Source organism: Filicampus tigris, chromosome 8 (assembly GCF_054856515.1).
Source record: "Filicampus tigris isolate MCC_2025a chromosome 8, RoL_Ftig_1.0, whole genome shotgun sequence".
Classification (NCBI taxonomy): Eukaryota; Metazoa; Chordata; class Actinopteri; order Syngnathiformes; family Syngnathidae; genus Filicampus; species Filicampus tigris.
The window spans coordinates 2,576,308-2,597,271 of NC_141224.1; the positions used below are offsets into that span (position 1 = coordinate 2,576,308).

Here is a 20,964-nt window from a genome sequence, read left to right on the forward strand (position 1 = left end):
AAAATTCCACCCCAGAGGTCCTCAGGATATTTCATTTTCTCTTCGTTCAGCTTCAACCACAAATGTCGAATAATACAGCGTGTGTGGCTCAGATGACAATGAAATTGCTGCATTCATTCATTCAATCAATCAACACTGTTGAATGACTAAAAGGTAATACATGAAATCCATTACATGTTTCTTTATTTCATCAAGGCAGAGGTGATAAAAGGGAACCTGAAGTCATTCTTGTGAGTTCATAAACTATCACTGCACAATATTTGTATATACACTCACTCAATGTCAGTGTACAAATCATTGATATGTACATAAAACTGCAGTACTGAGACAAACTGGAGTAGTTTGCGGGACACCCGACGACACGGCACGCGCTCGTCTTGGACCTTGTGAATCTTCAGTCAATGCAACATAATTCACTTGCGTAAAAAACATTTTAAAGCCAAATGCTTGATAAACTACCCCTCTCGTCATTGTTATACATCCCCGACAAAAAACAATAACTGCATCTGTTACGAACAAAAACGTTATTTTCGACGTCCCTTGGAGCTTTACATTCACCGAAGAGTATAAATAATGGACAGCATATTTTACCCGATAGCTTGAAACCTCGTTTTGAGTGGCACTTGTCTAAAAATCGGCGCTGCGCCGTCTCCGGCCTCAGGACAAGGACGGGAACTTGAGCTCGGTGATGTCGACGTCGGGAGAGCTGCCGCCGCTGCGGTCGCTGTACGTGTCCCTGAAAAAGCGGGAGGACCGGCGTTACCATCGGCGACGCCGACGGGCCAACGGAGGAGATGAGTGGTTTTTTTTTTGTGGTGGTTACCGTGGAGACAGCCTGCAGCCCTTAGCCAGGTAGCTCTGGAGTTTGCCAGCGGAAGCCAGCAGGAGGCCGAAGTAGGGCGGAGACGGTTTGATGGGCCTTGAGGTGAACTCGGGGTGGTACTGTACTCCGATGAAATAGCAATGCTCTGAAAAGAAAGCAGAACGGCATTGTTGTTATGCTTTAAGCGATGGATATCTCAACGGCAACAGCATGGCATGATGCTACCGATGATGCTCGAATTGATTCGATCTAATTTTTTTTTACATCGATGCAAATCTTAAGCGGTTTAAATCGATTTGCGATTAATCGTTACATCCCTATTGTCTGCGGTATTGCATTGTATGTCTGTCTTATACTGCCCCCAGGTGGCCATGGCGTGCACATCAGATTGAGAAGCTAAATAAAGGGGAAAGTGTGACAAAAGTGGTTTCATTATTTCTACCGATATTTAGCCATCTAATTAAGGCCATTACTGTATGTATTTATAAGGTATACTATATATATTTCCCAATGAAAAACAAAACAAAAAAACGGTGACTTGAAAACAAGTACAAGTTGTTTTGCTCAACTAGCGGAGAAGTCGGTGAGAACAAAAATGGAGAGCTCAAGTATTGCTATCATCGCACAAATTACAAACACGCTCCAAATAAATAACAATACAAATCTACGTGGCAGACTAATAAAACAGCTGACTAAAAACCAATGTATAATGTGTTATAAAAAGAAATAAAGACCGTTAAAGCACAAAGCAAAACCAAATTGGGGGGGGTTTAGGGGGAATAATTGCAAAAGCAAACTCTATGGGGAGGCATTAATTTTGGACAATGACAGCAATAAGAGCAAAATGAATAGCAGCCACCCTGTGCCCAACAGTGTTGGAAGTGGAGGCGTGTTGGTGAATCTTTTAACAAGCCTCAGCGTGAGCCAAGGACAAAGCCATTAAGCGTGTCGTGGCGCAAGCATTTAACACGGTGAAAAAGTGCTTTTCTTGCGGCGGTGGCCTTGAGGGAAGTCGGCACTCTCGCAGCTTCATCTGATAACAAATGTGACCCGACAGCTCAGGCGACCAATCACAACCAGGCTGGACAGTGCTTTGAGAGCCGGCTGAAAATTGCAAGCGCAGTACATAAAAGGGCATGCAGTACAAGTTAGCGGCCCACAATCGAGACCACCTTTGACGGAACAATGCTGAAATTTGACGATGACATCGAAGAAGACGGTCACAACCAAGCCGCGGCGACGTTAGTCGTTTTCGCAGAGGATAAATATGCCTGCGAGTGTTGTTGTTGCTCGGTTAGCGCGTGTCGCTACCGCTTGCGTTCGAATGCAAGTTGTTTTAAGTTTTAGAGTTGCTAGGACATCCGTAGCTACTTCATGTTCTTCATCCATTGTGTAGAACAAGCAGGAGGGTAACCAGGAGAACATTTTGGGTTAGCCCTTGTGCATTCTCTCTCCCCTGTTGACTTGCCCCCAACCGGCGCCTCATCTAAAGTTAAGGTAAAGGTAAGGTAAAGCCTGTCTTTTCACAATAGCATTTAGAAACAGTAATGCATGCCTTCGTTACATGGCAACTGGATTACTGTCATGTAGGGATGTAACGATTAATCAAAAATTCGATTTAAAATCGATCAATCGGGATGAATCGATTCGATAATTTGAAAATCGGGTTGATGAAATTCATCTAGAAAATGATGTCTTGAAACGTTTTTTTCATTCCAGATGGATAGCACATTTGGAATGTGTAGATCAAATTATGCGCTTGCGCCAAAAATCATTGCGTATTATTCGGCGTTTGTGGATGGCCGCAGAACCACACTAGTGCACAGAGACAAGCATGGTAGCAATTTTTTAAAAATCGAATCGAAAATCGGGAATTGAAAATCGAATCGAAGCTTGAGTGAATCGTGACATCCCTACTGTCATGCACTTTATTTTGGAGTCAGCCAGTCCTCCATCAAGCGTCTGCAGTTGTTCCAAAATGCTGCTGCTCGCCTGCTAACTGGAACTCATAGGAGGGAGGATACAACCCAAATTCTGGCCTCCGTTCGCTGGCTCTCTATACTTTTTAATATACTTTTATTTGTTATGAAATGTTGAAATGGTCTCACCCCACCTTACCTGTCTGCGCTCTTCCACCCCCACGTACCTGCCCGGTGCCTCAGGTGAGGTCGTTAGGCAAGCCCCCTCTGTCTGTCCATTCAAAACTCGTCTTAAAACACATTTTTATTTTTTCGGCATTGTTTTTGCGTTTAAGTGTTTACAAGTCTTATGTTGTCGATTTATAGCTTTAACTGTCTTTGTTTTTTATATGCCCGATATTCACTTTAGGTACAGCACTTTGGAAGCGGCTGTGCTCTATAAATAAAGTTAAGCTGAATCGGTCAGGCTAGATATTACGTCGTCATCGACCGTGGCCCACTGAAAAATGTCACGACCGTAGATAGCGTGCACTGCAAGCGGGGCATTAAAAACAGTCCTAGTTGAGCCCCGATTGATTTATTCAATCGACTAGGAAGTGCGCGATTGATGAAGTGATGCGATTGTGATGGCCTCACCCTCCAACTGAATGATCTCCATCCGCTCCCCCTCCACGTCCTGGCCGACAAACTGAAGGCCTTTCTCTTCAAAGTGGTGCTTGAGCTCAGGGTTGACCTGCAGTGAGGGGTGAGATCAAATCGTCTTGAAAAGGAGCAAGTCAAAGAGTTTGCCGGTCAATAGCGCCGCGGATTACATCTGAGCCCAGAGATTAAAACGGGCCTGATTAAAGAGGGGGCCTCCGCTTGGGAGCAGCTTTTTTTTTTTTTTTTATCTTTGAGGGCCCGCGTCTCACCTCAAATCGGTGCCTGTGCCGCTCGTCGACGTGGTCCACGTCTCCGTAGAGTTTTCCTGCCAAAGGTGACGAAGCCAATTTATTACAAAGTCACACGGCTTGAATTTGGGCGTAAAGACCACAGTTCCCCCCCCCCCCCCCCCCGAGTGCGCACGTACTCAGCACGCTTGTTTGGGACTTGAAGATGGTTCGCCTCTGGCCAAGCCTCATGGTGCCTCCCATCTGGCCCGGGTTGTGCTCTGGCATGTCGATCACCTGCCGAGAACAAACAATTGCATTTAAAACGTCGCGCCTCACCCTCAGAAAACCCAATCACAATCAAGCCGCTGAAAATCGTATTTCCCGGCCAACTACCGATGTGATGAAACTTTGAGGACACTGAATCTACTGCACTACTCCAAACAATTAGTGAATTGAATGTTCGCACATTTATTTAGGTCAACTATTTATGTAACTTTTATGTGGAATGAACTTTTATTAAATCATTTAAGTACATCTCTTTTCATGTATTTTACAACGGTAGTTTTTTTAAGCAATAAATCCTTGCCTTGTTTTGATGAATACTTTGGCTTACTATACTACTGTAATATAGTGTAGTACAGTAATGTTGGTGAATTATGGTGGTGTTTAGAGAGCTAACATTTTGTTTTAGGTGGCATTTGGTGTAAAAAGTGTGACAAACACTGGCCCGGGCAACAAAAATAATAAATCGGTTTGGGATAGCTGCTCGCTATTGGGACTCTTTTGGCCTACTTGTCTTTGAGGAGCGCAAGTATAAGCCTCGGAATCGGCCCAAAATGTCTGCTTCAAACCAAAACGGCAGACCTGGCGTTGGGTTTTTGTGCACGTCCGAGACTTTTTCATGCGTCCTGTTTTGACAGAAGCAACTTTCTCCTGGGTGCTACTGAGTGGGTTTTGGGGGCTTGTGTTCAGGACCCCGAAAATACATCTTGATTGGGATTCTCGCATTTGCAAAAAAAAATTGTTTTTTAAATAAAATGTCTTTTCTGGCATGTTGAAGGCCCCAAAAAGGCAATTTGTCCTGAAAATCCTAAAAGACAACGTTTCAAAGTGGACCTACACACTAATTCTGTTCATGACACAACAGTTCAGAACATTCCACTTCATCCCATTCAAAATCTCCTTTCTCATGAATGTCCCCCATTGACTTTTGCGACCTACAATCACAACTTATTACACACAATTATATTGGTATACAACATTTCTGTAGGCTCTTCTCAGTTGTGGGTGTGAACATTATGGCACACAGGAGGACAACCTACCACAGGGTACTTGGAATCCGGGTTGAACTCTGTGGAGTTGGCGTCTGAGAAAAGAAAACCCAAGCGGCTCAAATTTCCTCCCAAACATGACGGCAAAAATGACGGAGGACTCAAATGTCGGCGTGTCGCAATCGCTCACCTTCCCAGCCGAGAACGTTGCGGGCGAACTCGCACACGGCCAACTGCATGCCCAGACACACGCCTGCACGCAAACAAGACAGGCGGCATTTTTGCCCGATTAGCGCCGTAAAACGCAAGAGCTCTCAAATGCCATCGTTGCTTTACGCTAAATGTCTACTTGGCAGCACCTTGGTCCAATCCTTTTTATTTCAAGCGCTCGACAAAACAACACGGCTATACAATGGCTACAGGAGAGGCTGTATTAAAAATGTTGCCTTTACAAGCGAGCATTCATTTAACATGGGTGTAATTGTTGCGAATGCTTCCGCAGTAGGACGGATGCCAACCGTAATGTTGACAAACATGCTCTCTTACCGAGGAAGGGTTTATTTTGTTTTCTTGCCCAGTTTATTGCCAGCATCTTGCCTTCTGTCCCCCTCACGCCAAAACCGCCAGGCACCAACACGCCGCTGTGGGGAAACATGTAGTCAGCAAGCTACCGTCGGTCACGTACAGTAACACAGGCCCCTCATAAGCCCCCAAAAAGTAAATCTTGTCACATTGATTCTGAAAATGCTGTGCTGGGAAATGGCAAGATAAAACTTTAAGAGCGGCTTGAGTAGTAGTAGTTAAAAGTAACTGATTGTTTTTGCAGTACGCAAATAATCTCTGGAATCGCTGGCCACTCGTCAAGACTGAAATTACACAACCACAAATATTTTTGTCTGAACGAGCCATTCTGCACGTCCGTCCGGCAGTTATGGGTAAGCAGAGCTGCAGTGAGTTTCGTTGGACGCACAGTATTGTCCTCTCATAACCCAACGTGTAAATTTTGATTGCTCTGTGAAGTGGTCTTTGGGTTAATTTTGAGGGAAGTATGCCTCAGACAAGCCCGTTTTCTGAAGTTGATGGCTCTCTGCTGCCATCATGTGGCTACAGCAAAAACGTTCGTTAAAGTACTCACTTGGAGCTGCAGAGCTTTTGCCAGGCCTCGTGATACTTCACCGGCTCCTCCTGCAAAGTGGCCTGCTCCAGGTCGGCCGAGTCTATGTACTGGAAATGGCGGCAAACGTCACATTTAACCAAACGCTGGACAAACATGGCGACGAGCCGTGGCCAGGTGTTTCCTTCCATACCTTGACCTCCAGCTTGTGACTGATGGCGAGCGCCGAGTGCTCCAGGGCCTTGATGACGGACGTGTACGAGTCGGACAGCTTTGTGTACTTGCCCACAAGCGCAATGGAAACGTGCTCCAGCAGACGGTCGGACCTGGAATGTGAATGGAAAACAATAAACCTCATCATGGATTCGAGTGTAAAAAAAAATATCACAGCATCGCGGCAGCTGCTTAATTGAGCTCATTCTCTATTTGACTTAAATTGTCTTTTTGTTCTTCTCAAATATGCTTAACACAATCTAGCAAGACCACTGTTATACATGCGCCACAGGAGAACCTATTGAGACGCCGAATGAGGAGGGTGGTTATTGCGCAAGTGTGCCTTGTGTTCGATACGATCAATGAACACACTTAAATGAGCATATCATCTGAAACATTTTCTTTTTCTTTATCACCAAGCTACATTTGAAAGGCAAGAAAGCGCAATCACATAGTGTAAGTGCGACAAGGGATCGAGGCTGCCTTCTGCAATAAACGGTTTTAGCGGCTTCAATTGATATTTGAAAAGATAAATTCTCCGTTTCCTTCAGCTTTTACATTTCACCAATCGGGCCACAAAATCTTTTACAGCCTGTGCAATTCATCTTTCCCTTCGCCGCGTGTAACAGAATTTTTGACTCTTTTATTTCTCTTTTGAACCCAAGGCTGTCTTCACCCGTGCATTTTCTGCAGCAGCTGTTCTCATAGAGGTCAGGGGTGAGCTTTGGGCGAGAAACGCCCTGATCTGGTCACCAACCAATCACAGCCTGCGGTGGGCTTTCTTTTCCCTTACCTTTTTTTTCTTAAAAAGCAGGTTAGGCATAATGTTCACTAACAGACATTGAAATACACGTTTGAAGCACTTGGGGCTTGTTTACATTCAAGGAAAACTGGAGCATAAAAAATAACGCACATTTATCTATATTTGAGCACATTTCTAGATTATTACACAAATTCAGCGGTTCAAAATTTAAAAAAAAGGGGGGCGGCCCACCTATCGGCCATCTCCTTCCACTTAGAGAGCATCTTCCTGGGCCTCATCTCAACAGGCAGGCTGAGCCTCTTGCAGAAGTAGCTGACGACGCCCTGGTCCTCCAGCAGCAGTGGCACTCGGTAGACTGACGACACGTCATGCACACAGATCACCTGCAAGACGCCATTTGAAACAAATAGGCATTTTTATTTTCATTGGGGGGGGGGCTGACTAAATCCGACTGGGTAACTGTCAGCAAAGTCCTCTTGGTCACCTGCGTGGGCTCCACGTGACAAAACATGGATATCTTCTCCTTCACTGCCGTTTCCAAGGGCGTCGCGCAACGGCACATGATCTGAAGCACAGATTGGACTCGTTTTTTGTCACGTGTGTTCGGTGTGACAACTTGAATTCGGCATTTTGTCTCACCAAGTCGGGAGACAAGCCGAGGCCTCTCAGCTCCCGCACGCTGTTTTGTGTCGGCTTCGTTTTCTGCTCTCCTGTCGTGTTTGGCTGAAGGAAAAACAAAAGACAAAAAATAAAAAAAAATAAAAACATCATTTCCCGGAAACTACATTCAAGTGTGGACTTATCTAATGAAATACTTTAGTGTTTGAAAGATCAACTCAAGCTTTTCCCACACCTAATGTCATTAAAATGGTTGTACAAATATATTCAAAATCAATTTGATTACTTGTTTGACCGGTTTCATGCTATGAACAATTTTGTTTTGTAAAAGCATTAAGACAAATAAAATATATAAAATGTACAGATGTAATGTTTTGTATATTTCCCTCTCCATTTAACAAGCTGTAACCATTCAGTCAGATCTTTGCAACACTGTAAAGGTCCTTAAACAACATGTATTATTTAATGCATTTACCATTGAACTTTTAAAAATAGATTATATTTTTTTAATTAAAAACAAAGACCAAATTTCTATTTCAAAATATTTGGAACAATAATAATATATAATATATACATGCAATTAAATCTGAGGTACTTTTCCACTTTTCCAAAAGGTTTGAAGCCGACTGAAGTAAAAGTGGCAGCTAGGGGCCCTCGCTCACCTGTGGCACGAGGCTCACGTGGATGTTGCAGAAGTTCTCCCTCTTCACCTTGAACTGAAACTGCCTGAAGGCCTCGATAAAGGGCATGCTCTCGATGTCTCCCACCGTGCCCCCCAGCTGCCGACACCACACATACACACACACGCACACACACACACACACGCACGCACGCACACACACACCGGCTCTGAGCGCCTTGCGTAATCATGACAAAAAAACGTATACTGTATACGTTTGGACATCATTTTGTCGCTGTCCTGTGAAAAACACTTATGTCCAATTTTTTTTATTTTTCACTTTAATGCGATGTCTGTAATGCAGAAACATGATTCATGTAAAAATAAGAAAATGAAAAAAAAATGGAGATAAGTGTTTTTTACATGACAGCGACGATTTATTGTAATTAAATTGACGATAAATACCATTACAAAACCAAAATGAATTGTTTTATTATTACAATAAAACATTTGTCATTAGCAATATGCCCGATATGGTTTTTCCAGGGCTAGTACCGATGACACTGGTCAACATTTCAACACCGATTGAAATGTCTTGACTTTTTTTGTAGCACATCAGATTTTAAAGTGTGACCTATTAACCTATTTTTTCTTTTAAAAAACACAGTATAGGCTAAGTTTAAGTGTGTAGAAGCCGAGCAAACTGACCTCTATGACACAAACTTGAGGCTCCACGCCATCCCCGTCCACAGGAACCTTGGCCTGATTCATCACCCACTCCTGGATGGCATCGGTGATGTGAGGGACCACTGGGGTGTGGCAAACACACACAATTCTAAGGTTCTTGTACCTACTTTAAAGGGCAAAGCTGAGCACTTTTCAAGCACAACAACTACTGTAAACCCGATGGTTTTTGTATTTAAAAAAAAAAGAAAAAAAGTTGGGGGCAGAGAACATTTGATAAAAATAAGATAAGATAAGAAGGCCTTTATTGATCCCACAGTGGGGAAATTTTCAGTGTTACAGCAGCAAAGATATAGGTCACACAGGGCCGGCAGCATAATGTAGCCATTAATGTATAACATTAACGGCAAACATTCAGGATCAAACCTATGTAAATACACGCAAAATATAAACTGAGCAGACAACTTGCACAATTGTGGGAAAAAAATCTGTTATGGGGCATAAAAAATAAAAGTACTGAAATTGTCATCTATTTTACACAATTAACACATATGATGGACTAAGAATCATTGATTTTTTTGTAGCTTTGTATCAGCATTCAATTATTATATAATACTGCCTTTGAGTTAAAATAGTTAATTCTGAAATTTAAAGGAAACTTTTTTTAAAGCAAAGAATTTTTTGCAAACAATTTGCATATTTAAAAAAAACTTTTCAAACTATTGTTTTTAATTCCTGCTTACTTTGTCTTTAATGTGCCATTAAATGTCCAATTTATCTTTACGTACTTAATCTATTTTCCATGATTTCTTTATTTTCTGTAAAAATAACATTTTTCTTTCAAACATTAGATTTTTAATCACAATCCCGGAAAATACCGTAAGTAGCCAAGTGGACTAATAAACAAATAATGATGTTAAATTAAAATAAATAAATAAATTAAAAACAATTAAAATAAATAAATAAATAAATAAATACCCTCCAATACGTCTCTTTCTCACCTTGCACGGTCTTGCCCAGGTAGTCTCCTCTCCTTTCCTTGTTGATGACCGACTGGTAGATCTTCCCTGTGGTCAGGTTGTTGTCCCTCGTCAGGCGGATGTCCAGGAAACGCTCGTAGTTGCCCAAGTCCAGATCCACCTCGCCACCATCGTCCAGCACAAAAACTTCACCTGAAAATGCATTAGTGCGTGTCTTTGAACAACAGTAGTACCAATCTTGTCAAATATTAACCGCACGGCACAAAACTAGGCCGTGAGCTGCCAAGACGTCCGGATGACCGACCGTGCTCGTAAGGCGAAAAAGTGCCGGCGTCTATGTTGATGTACGGGTCAATTTTGATGGCTGTCACGTGAAGGCCGCACGACTTGAGGAGCGTTCCCACGCTGCTGGCGATGATGCCCTTGCCGATGCCGGAAATCACACCGCCGGTGACCAGGATGTACTTCATAGTTGCATAGGAGAGCTGGGCGGAGAGCACAAATTGGTGTCGACATACGATAGCACAAGACGACACGCACAGTTGCCATCCAAATGATTATTACATTCAATCCTTTTGTATTTATGGCCTAGAAGTGGTTTTCAAACAAATATGTATAGTGATAATGACTCACTACCGTGTTTGTGTAGTTTAGCGATACTTCGATACATATTTGAGTTACATTGCTACTGCTGTCAAATGATAATTGACGCTTCCCCTTCAAAAGAGGTAAATCGTGTTGGCTAGCATTCTAGCCAAAATAACACGTTAGCACAAAATGACGTGACATCACACATGTGCAAACAAATATGCGCACTAACCCAGTGACCTTCAGAGAATAATGCGGGACAGGTTCCAGGAAAAAAAAATGGACAAAAAACATGTGAAAAAGCAAATGCCAAAGCAGGAAAATGTAAAGGTTTACCATGCTGCTCATAGCGTACTGAGCAGCCTCACACATTCCTGTGTTGCAATAGCTGCCTTTTCTGGTTCTACTGTTAACATCACAAAATTCCTTTCCATGCTACCTGTCCCAAGATTTACCGATAGTTTGAGTGAAAACGAAAATAAGTTTGAGCAGCGGCAAAAAGAATACATGATTTTAGCTACCGCCCTACTTACCGCTTTTCCTGATTGTTTTACATTTATATTTACATTCATGATGTAATACGACAAGTTTCAATTTTTATTTCACATTTTGAAGTAATGTTTAAGGTTGTAGGATAACATTACTGCTATGTAGTTATTAGTTTTGCAAGTAATGTTTTTGTTGGGCAGTATAAAATCTCATTGAATAGTGAACATTGGACATCCCAACCAGGGCTGTCACTATCAAATCGTTTTTAGAATCCAATATTCTGTAAAAAAAAAAAAAGAAAAAAAATGCATTAAAGTTTACTGCAAAATCTTTTTCCCCCTGATTACTATGAAACATTTACTGTTGTTTCATAGGTAATGTTCAATTATTAAACAAAACCAAAGTAACACAGTGTAGCAATATCACACCACAGGAAGTGATTGACTTTTTGAAACTGAAAAGCTACTTCTTGGATCATTGTTTTCCAATGTAAAAGCAGATGCTTGCAAATGTCTATTTTGACGAAACATAAAAGAGAATTAGTTTGCTTTCATAGAAGACCTGCGAAAGCAGAGAATATTTTCTGTTGGGAGATGGAAATAAGTGGAATTGAACAATTTCAAGTTAGTCATACGGCCTCTACGACTAATCAATTATCAAAGTAGTTGTGGACTGGTTTGATTAACGATTAGTAGTACTCTTTCGCTAAGGGTATGACAATGACGATAATTTACCATTTTTAATTTTACATTTTTAACTACGAATTAGTTTATTTACGTGCAGTGCAGTACACACAAACAAACAAGTTCGCTCGACTCTTTTCAGGGTTAAGACTTGACAGTGTTGAGTGTACACACACACACACACACATCTCAACAGTCATTTCAATATCTAAATGAAAGGCACTAAATTAGCGGTGCCCAAGTCTGGTCCTCGAGAGCCTCTATGCAGCCTGTTTTCCATGTCTCCCTCCTCCAACACACCTGATGCAAATGATCAGGATGGTTGTGCAAAGCTTGCTGATGAGATGATCATTCGAATCAGGTGTGTTGAAGGAGGGAGACATGTGAAACTGGCTGGATAGGACTTTGGAACCCCTGCACGACATGTACGAAGACGTCGTTCAAGCGTGGTGGCCGTGCAAGTGAAATGGCGGGAGTTTGACTTACCTTAGTGGCTGTTTCGCCCTTTAGTAACACAGCCACTTGCGGTTTATTATTCATTTCCAAACGTCAATAGACTTGATTTTAAGTACTGTGATGTTCCGCCAATGAGTCAAACTCGAGACTGGTTAGCTTGCTATTGGGAAGCACTCATTGTCAAAAGCCGACAAGATTTGGGACGGAAGCGCGTCAACATGTGCACAAATCAAGGTCAGCATACTTACCAAGCGACTACGTATAGACAGCCGGTCAAGTCGAATATATGCGTTGCGTTTATTTGCCTTATTTAAGCCCTTTGTTTGTATCCGTGGGCTGTTTTACACGCTTACAACAACACGTGCAAGACAGGCTGACTTTCCCGGACGTTCTTCCTCGACTACACTTTCAGCCGACATTCAGCAATTCCAGTTCACTGCTGCCTCCTACAGGTGCTAATCAAGTATTTACAAACACAATTTTTGTATAACAAAGTGTATAAACATCTGTGTAATACAAGAAATAAGTGACGCACGCACAAGCAACAACAAAACAAAATAAGGCACTGCAAACTTTCGTTCGAGGTCAATAACTCAGGAAGGAACTGCAATGTACAAACACATTTGTTATTCTTTGTTAATTTCAAGGTATTTGTATTTACACATATATTAAACTCAACAATAAATAGTTGAACATTTGAAAGGGATTTGGTCATTCTTGTGTAAGTAAAATTTGCCAAAACCATACGATTGATCAGAAAGGACAAAACGTGTAGCCTAATTACGATATCTTCTTTGTTTTTGCGTCTGGCATCTAATGATTTTTATAATAATAATTTCATTATTTTATTTCATGTTTCATATTTCACAGTGACTGATGTTTTTTCGTGCATGTAAATTTAAGATAAATATAAATAAATAAACGTGTTTTGCTTCCGCTGGTGCTATCACGTGGTTTTAGCAAATATCTTTACTTCCGGAGTCACTCACCGTGTTCTCTATGTGCCACGCCTCTTTCAAGATCGGCCAATCAAGAGCGACGGTTTTGGCTCGTAGCACAGAAAGTCTTCCGGAATGGAAGACTATGGGCGTTGTTTTAATTGTATAACTTTATTCTCGTAAATGGACGGTTACCAGGACAGTGTGGGTTAATTATTGTATTCATATGCAAAGATAATGGTCTGTTCATACACGTTCTGGTTTAAACAGCTGATTTTCCTGTATGTTTGTAGTTCTAATTTTGACTCGAATATTCACCACTAGATGGCGTGGAGCTTCCACGATACGTTGCCTGACTGAGCAAGCCGAGCCAACGATAACATGGGTAAGGTTATTCACACATATAATGGAGAGGAAATGAGACATCAGTTAGTGTGACGCTGGGATTTGTTTTATTGTTCCAGGGGGTAATCTGTGTGTTTAAGTGACGCCTAATAAAATCAACCGGTGCTCCCCAAAATGTCACTCATGCCACACAGATTAAGACATTAAAAGTCTGAATCTAATGTACAGAGCACTGTGGTGCATGCTCCAGTTTTCTAATCCTGCACCAGTCTCGATCTAATTAAAGGCCTCATCCTCGCCACCTCATTTTCAAAAGTCGCTCCCTTCAATTACTGATGACAAGTGAGCACCGACACACATTAACCTCCTACGTTGAAGATCGCTTTTGGCTGCCCACCATCTCTCTCTGCAAGAACACGGCGGCGGGCAGCCAATCCAAAGGCAATTCCACCTCTTTGGAATGTGCTAATCACATTTAAGTAAGGATGATGATAACAGAGTGCTTTGTCATGCCATGCTTTGCAATATGTTTTGGTCACGTGGCCCAGGATTGGCAAAGTCAGCTGCAGGGCTCGTGCTGGGGTGTTAATTATTGTCCATACCTGTTTGCCATGTGACATCTCAGAGCTTCCTGCAAGAGAGAACAACAAGACTTACGAAAGCTCAGAAATGGATGATGATGATGATGATGATCCACCTCAAATGACTGGGGGCTACGCGTCTCTCAAATGGGAGACGTGACCTAATTCTCGCACCTATTTCACATTGAAGCTCATATAAAATTGATTGACTTTGTGCCACTATTAAAACGGACACCGGGCCGTCGTAATGTGATCGCGCCGGTGACGGCTACGCTCAGCGAGGTTTATGGAGATACTAAAATAGACCAAATTAAAAGTGAAATTGCATTCATCTGATGCAGACTAGCTGCAGCGTGAATGTGAAGAAACGGATGTTGCCGACGTTCCCGGGAGGGATTTATCTCCAAGCAGGGTACACGCATGCTGATAATCAGGCCTAATGTGAGCATTTCCCCTCTTCCGATCAAATTTAGCCAGATTTTTGGATGTCTGTAAAAGATTATCCTCAGTGATTATCCTGTGTTCAGAGTGATTTTTTTTCCCTCTCCTATGTGCTTGGAAAACAGCTCAGGTTGATGATCGTAAGTGTGAAAAGCTCAATATTTATTAGGTTTGGGAGAGTACCGATTGTAGGCATCGGGCCATACCGGGCTTATTTCAGTGAATTGGCTACTCGTGAAGGCTGCCGATACCAGCCCTGATACTTCAGACCCAAAAAATCTGACATTGAATAAATTCTCTCAAGTGTTTGACACTACACTGTGGCGGTTTGACACATTGGTGGATCATCATAAATGCATTGTGTTTATTGAAATTTCATTTATCAAAAGTACTAGTGGTATCGGTACTCGTCATCGGCATTGATCAAGAGGGAATGCTCGTAATGGTATCGGCGTGAAGAAAAAATTGGTATGGAACATCCCAATTTTTATCATTCACCTTATGTTAGGTTATCACTAACTTGCACCAAGGCACGTGATCGTGCCGTGAAAAGGAACAATAGCCAATCAAGAGGCTTGTTGAAGCTCATGCTGTTGCCAAAAAGAGGAGCAACTGGTTGTCTTCAATGTTTGCATATCAAGTCATTCACCACAAAAAAAAATGACAAGGAGAAGAGTTGCTCAAGGTGCTTACCAGATGAACTAACAGTTGGCCTTGCATTTTCTTCTTTGCAGTTTCCAGCATATTGGATGTCCCGTGGAACCACGCTGCCTCTCACTGGTCAGTTCCGGCACTACATCTGAGACATCGGACATCTGTTTTGGGGTAGGAAACTGGTGACTATTGGCGTATATATGTGCGTGGTGTCGTGTGCGGTGTCGTGTGCTGTGTTGGTCATCTCAAGTACACAACGCATACACACCATAAGAGCAGTAAAAATAAAAATGGGGTCGCTCACATTTAAAAAAGGAAAATAGTGCGTTAAAGACAGAGAATGTCCAAAGTTTGGGATCATGTCATACTTAATCAAAGAAGCCTAAGTGCATTGTGCCTATGGCAAAGTGTCACCGGCTTAAGTTATGCAACTAGACGTCGACGGAAAAGTCAACATCGTTAGCTAATTCAATTTAGCCTACCACTGCTAATTAGAATGAATTGGAATCCCGCTACCCGTGATGAAGGACAGACACGGCCGCTGCAGGTGCACATTCAGTCGCTTTATTGAACAAAGGTAACAAAATAAACACAAGACATGACACTCAACACGCTGAGTGGCTAGCGATTTAGCCAGTCAACAGCCAGCCAAGTCTACGCTCTCATTCGTTGCCTACGGTGTCCATCAATAGGCCAGGACTCTCATTCTAATGTCACACGCATTCAGTCACGGATACTACAGTAACTGTAGAATTCAGGATGGCAAACCTAAATGGACAAAAATAATTCCTGTATCTCACATGCACATATTTTGGTATTAGATGCATGAAGTTTTCAAATATACACAAATAAAATAAATTTGGTCGCCACATCACGGGTTTTGTCCGTCGGGGGGGGGGGGTTTGTCTGGAATGTAACCTTCCTGATAAACGAGGGATTACTGAACTATGTTGTTCAAGGACAGATATGCAGAAACAGGAAGTCAGACAGACATCCATCAAGGAAGTGACTCTGAAAACAGTATTATTAGACACATTTGTGTCTATCACATTATTTCAACACCAAATACATTGAAAACAACATTTTTTTTTTTAAACCAAAGTACCATCTAACAGGGGATCTATCAGGGCTCTGCACCTCTTGCCACTCCTCAAATCAACAGAAATGGGGCCACTGTGTACTGAAAATCAAATGTAAATAAAGCAAATTCGAATAATGGTTATTTTGCTTTATCTATTTAACTTCTCTCAGGGTGCTGCAATGTTAGATAAGGTAGGGGTCAGGTGTCAGGCACTGCGTCATTCTCTCAAGACCTCGTGGCGGGTTGGAGAGCTCCAACTCCCCGGCTCAAACAGACACACACAAAAGAAACAGTAGCCCGCAACCCCCGCGCCCCGCTCACATTATTTATGAATGGGAGAGCTGCCTCTCGCTGTCCTCTTTCACTTTTGGAATGCGCAAGGTGGTGGATCGATCTAAGACGGGTGGGCCGCGGCGTCGGGGGTGGGCCCCAGATGGCTCCGAAGGCCCCCCATGCAGGACGCCGGCACTCAGAGCAAAAGTGAGCTCTCGGCCAATTAGCGTCATCAAGGCTGCTCATGTGCTCGGCGGCCTGGATAAACGCTGACGCTGGTTTGGCTGTGTGATGTGGGAAACATGGCAGCTGCACTCCAAACCACAACGTAACAGGCGGGCAAGCGACTGTTTGAAAGGGAAGTGACGCTATTAGTTTCTCATTGATTTAACTTCTTTCTCCGTCATTTCATCGAGGGCGGAACAAATAATTGAATCTCAAAACGACAGCGCTATGTATTAGAATGCAATTTTTGAATCGCAATGGCAGCAATGTGAGGAAAAAAAAATGCTTCGGTCGGGTGGTAGGCTTTATTTAAATATGTGGTGGTGGCCGTTAGTAATATATTCAAGAAAAAAATATTTGAATCCCCCAAAAACTCTTGGAAAAAAAAGGGATAAACCTCCAACAACGTTTTTTTCATTAAAATGGTGTTTGGACCCCACAAAAGCAAATGAACAACAACAACAAAAAAAACTCATAAAAAAAAAAAATACAGGAAAAAATCTGTGAATAGGTGACTACGTGGTTGGCAAACTGCAAGTATGCACAAATCCACTGTAGTGTATTGTGTTATTATGGTACACTGCAACAAGTCGAGGGTCACATCAACGACTGTGTTCCTTGAAAGGGCGGGGCTTAGCAAATGGCATCAAGAACACAGCAGATTTGTTTGTGAGCGTGTGGCTGTGAGTTATGGTACCGTTGCTGCTTGATTTTTATTTATTTATTTTTTTTGGATGTCTGACTGTTTGAAACCATTCAATAAATGGCTGAAAGTGCATCAGCCACCGCTTCTCCCTCTTATTTTCATTTTTACTTTACTCAAGCGTATTTGAAGCTCGTTCATTGGCTTACAACACACGCAAACAAAATATCGACCCAGTAACAGCTCGTAACTGGTAAAACGCTTAAACCGGGGCACTCGTTTGTCAAAGGTACCGCTGTATTTTGTAATAATTGTCAAAAGAAAAACATTTAAAACCTCTGCTGGATGCGGTAGGGCACCACCTCCCTTGCCCCCCATGCAAAGTTGTACATCTTGTTCTCACACACCCACATGCATATTATGTATCCTCAACGCAAGCGACAACGAGGTCAGGTGTGGTTGTGAAGCGGCGCCTCAGGCAAACAAAAGTCAGTCAGGAATCCGGCTCGGAGCGTCTGCTTTCTTATCATTGTCTTCAAGCTCCGTAACGCTGCTGTGCGCACGTGCGCATCTGGAGCATTTCCAGCTACTGTACTTGCTGGAGACATGCATGTTGTGCACATATTCTTCAGCGCAATGCTTCGCAAACAATAGCAGAGGTATCAAAAGTAAATAGTTAATCGACAGCGAATCAATTATGAAATTGATAGACAACTATAAACAAGTAATTGTTTAGAGCCATTGTTTAACTTAGAATTGTCCAAATCCACTCATTTCATCCTGTCAATCGTAATCATTATCATTATTGTTATGAGAGGAAGCACCATCTAATCGAAAAGGCAACACCTGAGCAACGACAAACACCCATCAGTGTTACTGATGTACTTAAAAAAGTGGGTGGCTTCAAACCAAAGATGCTCTGTCCCGACTTGTTTAACACATCTATATGTAAATGCCATTGAAATGAAATTCTGCAATTCTCAACTTTTGTCTCATATTCATCTTTCGATCAGAAACCCAAATGTCCTCAGTATACAACAAAACCAAAAGCAATTGACCTTGCCGTTCCAATGCTTTTGGAGAGGGCTCGACATGACCTCTTCAACTGCCCACACTGCTCTTCTCAGGAATAATGTTCCTTTTGCACTATTTTAGTGGACTTAATAGCACAAGTGACAGCGTTTGAAACATCACAGTCATTTGGATGCATCGACCCGGAGAGCACCTCCAACAAGTTTATTGGTGGCTATTTTTAACCGAAACTTGTAAAGTAATCGGAAAATCCACGCCCCCAAGTAGTAGACGAAACGAAACGATTAAGGAGACATGCCGAGATTTTGTTGAGGCGATAATATCACACAAACACTCAATTACTCCGACACCCATTAATAAATAGTGAAGTTAACGTTTGTTGCTGGAATCAGACCTTTATGGCTAATTCTGAGAAATCATCAAATGTGTGTCGTGAATCTATATAATTGGTCTCACTTTTTGACTTGAACTGCTGCAATTTATTACATTTTCCACTCTGCACCTTTGTACTGTGTATTTACTCTCTGCCCTCTGCTTGTCTCATTTCACTTTTTCATTTGATTGACAGGCTTCCATTCAATTCCAGTTGCAAAAATGTGTCCACGTTCCAAGAAGCGTGTCAACAAAAGCCATAATTGACTGTGCTTTGTTGCGCTACTTTCAACTGCTCTGTACTTGCACGCCTGCACCCTGGCAGAGTGCGACACCCACCATTGTCTTCCCATTACATAAGCCGCCAGATATTGAGAAAACCAATGTCGGTTGAAGGGCGTCGCCTGTTTGCTGTGCGCTCAGACCAAAGCCTTTGCTTGCTCCTCCCGTAACTTGCGGCAAGTCTCATTTGATTACAAGCACCGGGGAGGACCAGCATTGAGGGATGGAGCTTGTTCAATACTCGATTGCGGGGAGCAGGGGGCGCGGATGACAATGACCAGAATTACGAATTGACGGAGTTGAACACAAATAGGACAGGAAAGATGGAGTCAAAGAGAGAGAGACTTCCCGAGGGGAGGTGGATGAGACGCCGGATTGGCTGCACTGTGCACTCACACGGGAGCCAACGGATCCCATGGCGTTTATCACGGCCAAACTCCTAGCATGTAGTCACACTTTTAACGCTTGTTTCACACCTCCTGCTCCGAAAGATTTGTTTACACATGAGCACTTGAACTAAAAACAGAAAAAAGGGACGTTGTTTGACACGACAGCAGTGTTTTGGAGTCCGGAAATGCAAATGTGACAAAAGAAGGGGCACAGTAATCCCCCATTTTTCTGAAAGACCCTCGGAAAGCAAAAGGTGCCGCCAAAGGGCTGCCTGAATGGGAAAGAAGTACAGTAACTGGTGTCAACCGAGAGACAAGCTTTATATGTGGCAGAGGAGCTAAATTTGCACAGTATCATAGATTGTTGCCGTCGGGCGGAATCCTCGCACCTCCAAAATACGGCCGTTGCCTCTCCCCATTCCAAGTGAGTGTCCTTGCTGGCCCAAAAATAACTCCTTGGACTGGAAAGTGAGAGGCTAGCAAAGATAAGGATGAACCCTGATGACTTGTGACCGTGTGCATCAGGGCTCGTCGACCACATGTCGCTCTCAAGTCAGATGTCCGGCCCGGCTGAACAAGTGGCCCTTTTATTGACAACTCTCGACCTCTTCATGCATTGACTAGCGCTCGCTTACACCAATCAGCTGTGGCGGCGGTGTTTATAGGCCGGAGAGCAGTGACTGCGTGCGATAGAAAAATAGAAAACACTCATGACCTTATTGTCAGGTTTAGTCCTTTCTCATAAGTAAGGCCCCGGCCAATATTGAAATATTTACTTGTAATTTTGAAGCAGAATTTGGTATCTAAAGCAATGAACTTTAATAGAATTTGGTATAAAAAGCAATGAACTTTAATTAGAAAAATATATAACTCATTGTATTCAGCTGAATAACTGTAATTTATGAATGACGTTTTTTTATGGTATTAAAATGAATGATAATGTTTCAATGTTAAATTTAATTCATATTTGGGGGTGAAAAAAAATTATTCTGTCTGTGTGACACATTGAAGGGTTAGCTGTCATGTCTTTGTGATGTCGAGCCAAAAGTGCAGGAAAGTAGAAGTATAAAAAAAAAACATTTATTCACAAAAAACAAACAAGAAACACATACACTACAGAAATACTAAATTAACAAAGTACATAAAAAGCTCAAATAAGCAAAGAAACTCAAACAAATAGAATAAATTCAAAACTGCATGAACCGTAGCATGAACTTAGTTAACATGACTAACGGCAACACATGACGGCGTCAACAACGATGAACCAACAAAGACTGAAACAAAGCCGGGAGCTGAATACAAGTAAACCGATGAGACAACAAGGCACACCTGGACAAGACACGAGTGGCTGGACACTTGACAGGCACAAGGAACCGGGCTAGACATGACATGAAAAAAAGGGACATGGGGGAAACATGACAAAATATGAAACAAAACTAAATCTAAACAAAAGAAAAGTCACCCAAAATAATGATCATCAAAGTTAACACTCAAATCTGAGCAAAAATGTTAAGCCTGGAATATTCAGCTACTGAAACCCGTGCTTGTGTTTTTATCTTGCATTGGGTTTTTTTTCAAATTCAGATTGCATAACATTTCAGTCAATGAATGAGGCA

The 20,964-nt window shown here is 42.3% G+C and overlaps 2 protein-coding genes across 2 annotated transcripts in view; one reads left to right on the top strand and one right to left on the bottom strand.

Annotated features, from left to right (window-relative positions):
- Positions 1 to 166: 166 nt before the first annotated feature.
- ctps1b (CTP synthase 1b) lies at positions 167 to 12,534 on the bottom strand. The gene is made up of 18 exons (XM_086037930.1): positions 12,341 to 12,534; positions 10,181 to 10,361; positions 9,898 to 10,068; positions 8,921 to 9,021; positions 8,256 to 8,372; positions 7,615 to 7,698; positions 7,460 to 7,540; positions 7,207 to 7,358; positions 6,193 to 6,325; positions 6,021 to 6,109; positions 5,432 to 5,526; positions 5,076 to 5,138; positions 4,937 to 4,980; positions 3,812 to 3,908; positions 3,654 to 3,709; positions 3,379 to 3,475; positions 824 to 968; positions 167 to 736 (listed from the first exon to the last, which is right to left on the bottom strand). Exons 2-18 carry the CDS (start codon positions 10,344 to 10,346, stop codon positions 658 to 660), a joined length of 1,770 nt encoding a protein of 589 aa, XP_085894056.1. The 5' UTR covers positions 10,347 to 10,361; positions 12,341 to 12,534; the 3' UTR covers positions 167 to 657.
- Positions 12,535 to 13,179: 645 nt separating this feature from the next.
- cited4b (Cbp/p300 interacting transactivator with ED-rich tail 4b) overlaps positions 13,180 to 20,964 on the top strand; it is a 72,610-nt gene continuing 64,825 nt past the window's right edge. Inside the window, exons 1-3 of the mRNA XM_086037933.1 lie at positions 13,180 to 13,270; positions 13,355 to 13,415; positions 15,132 to 15,222. The gene's annotated coding sequence lies outside the window, so the exon portion shown is untranslated. The remainder of the gene's footprint in view (positions 13,271 to 13,354; positions 13,416 to 15,131; positions 15,223 to 20,964) is intronic.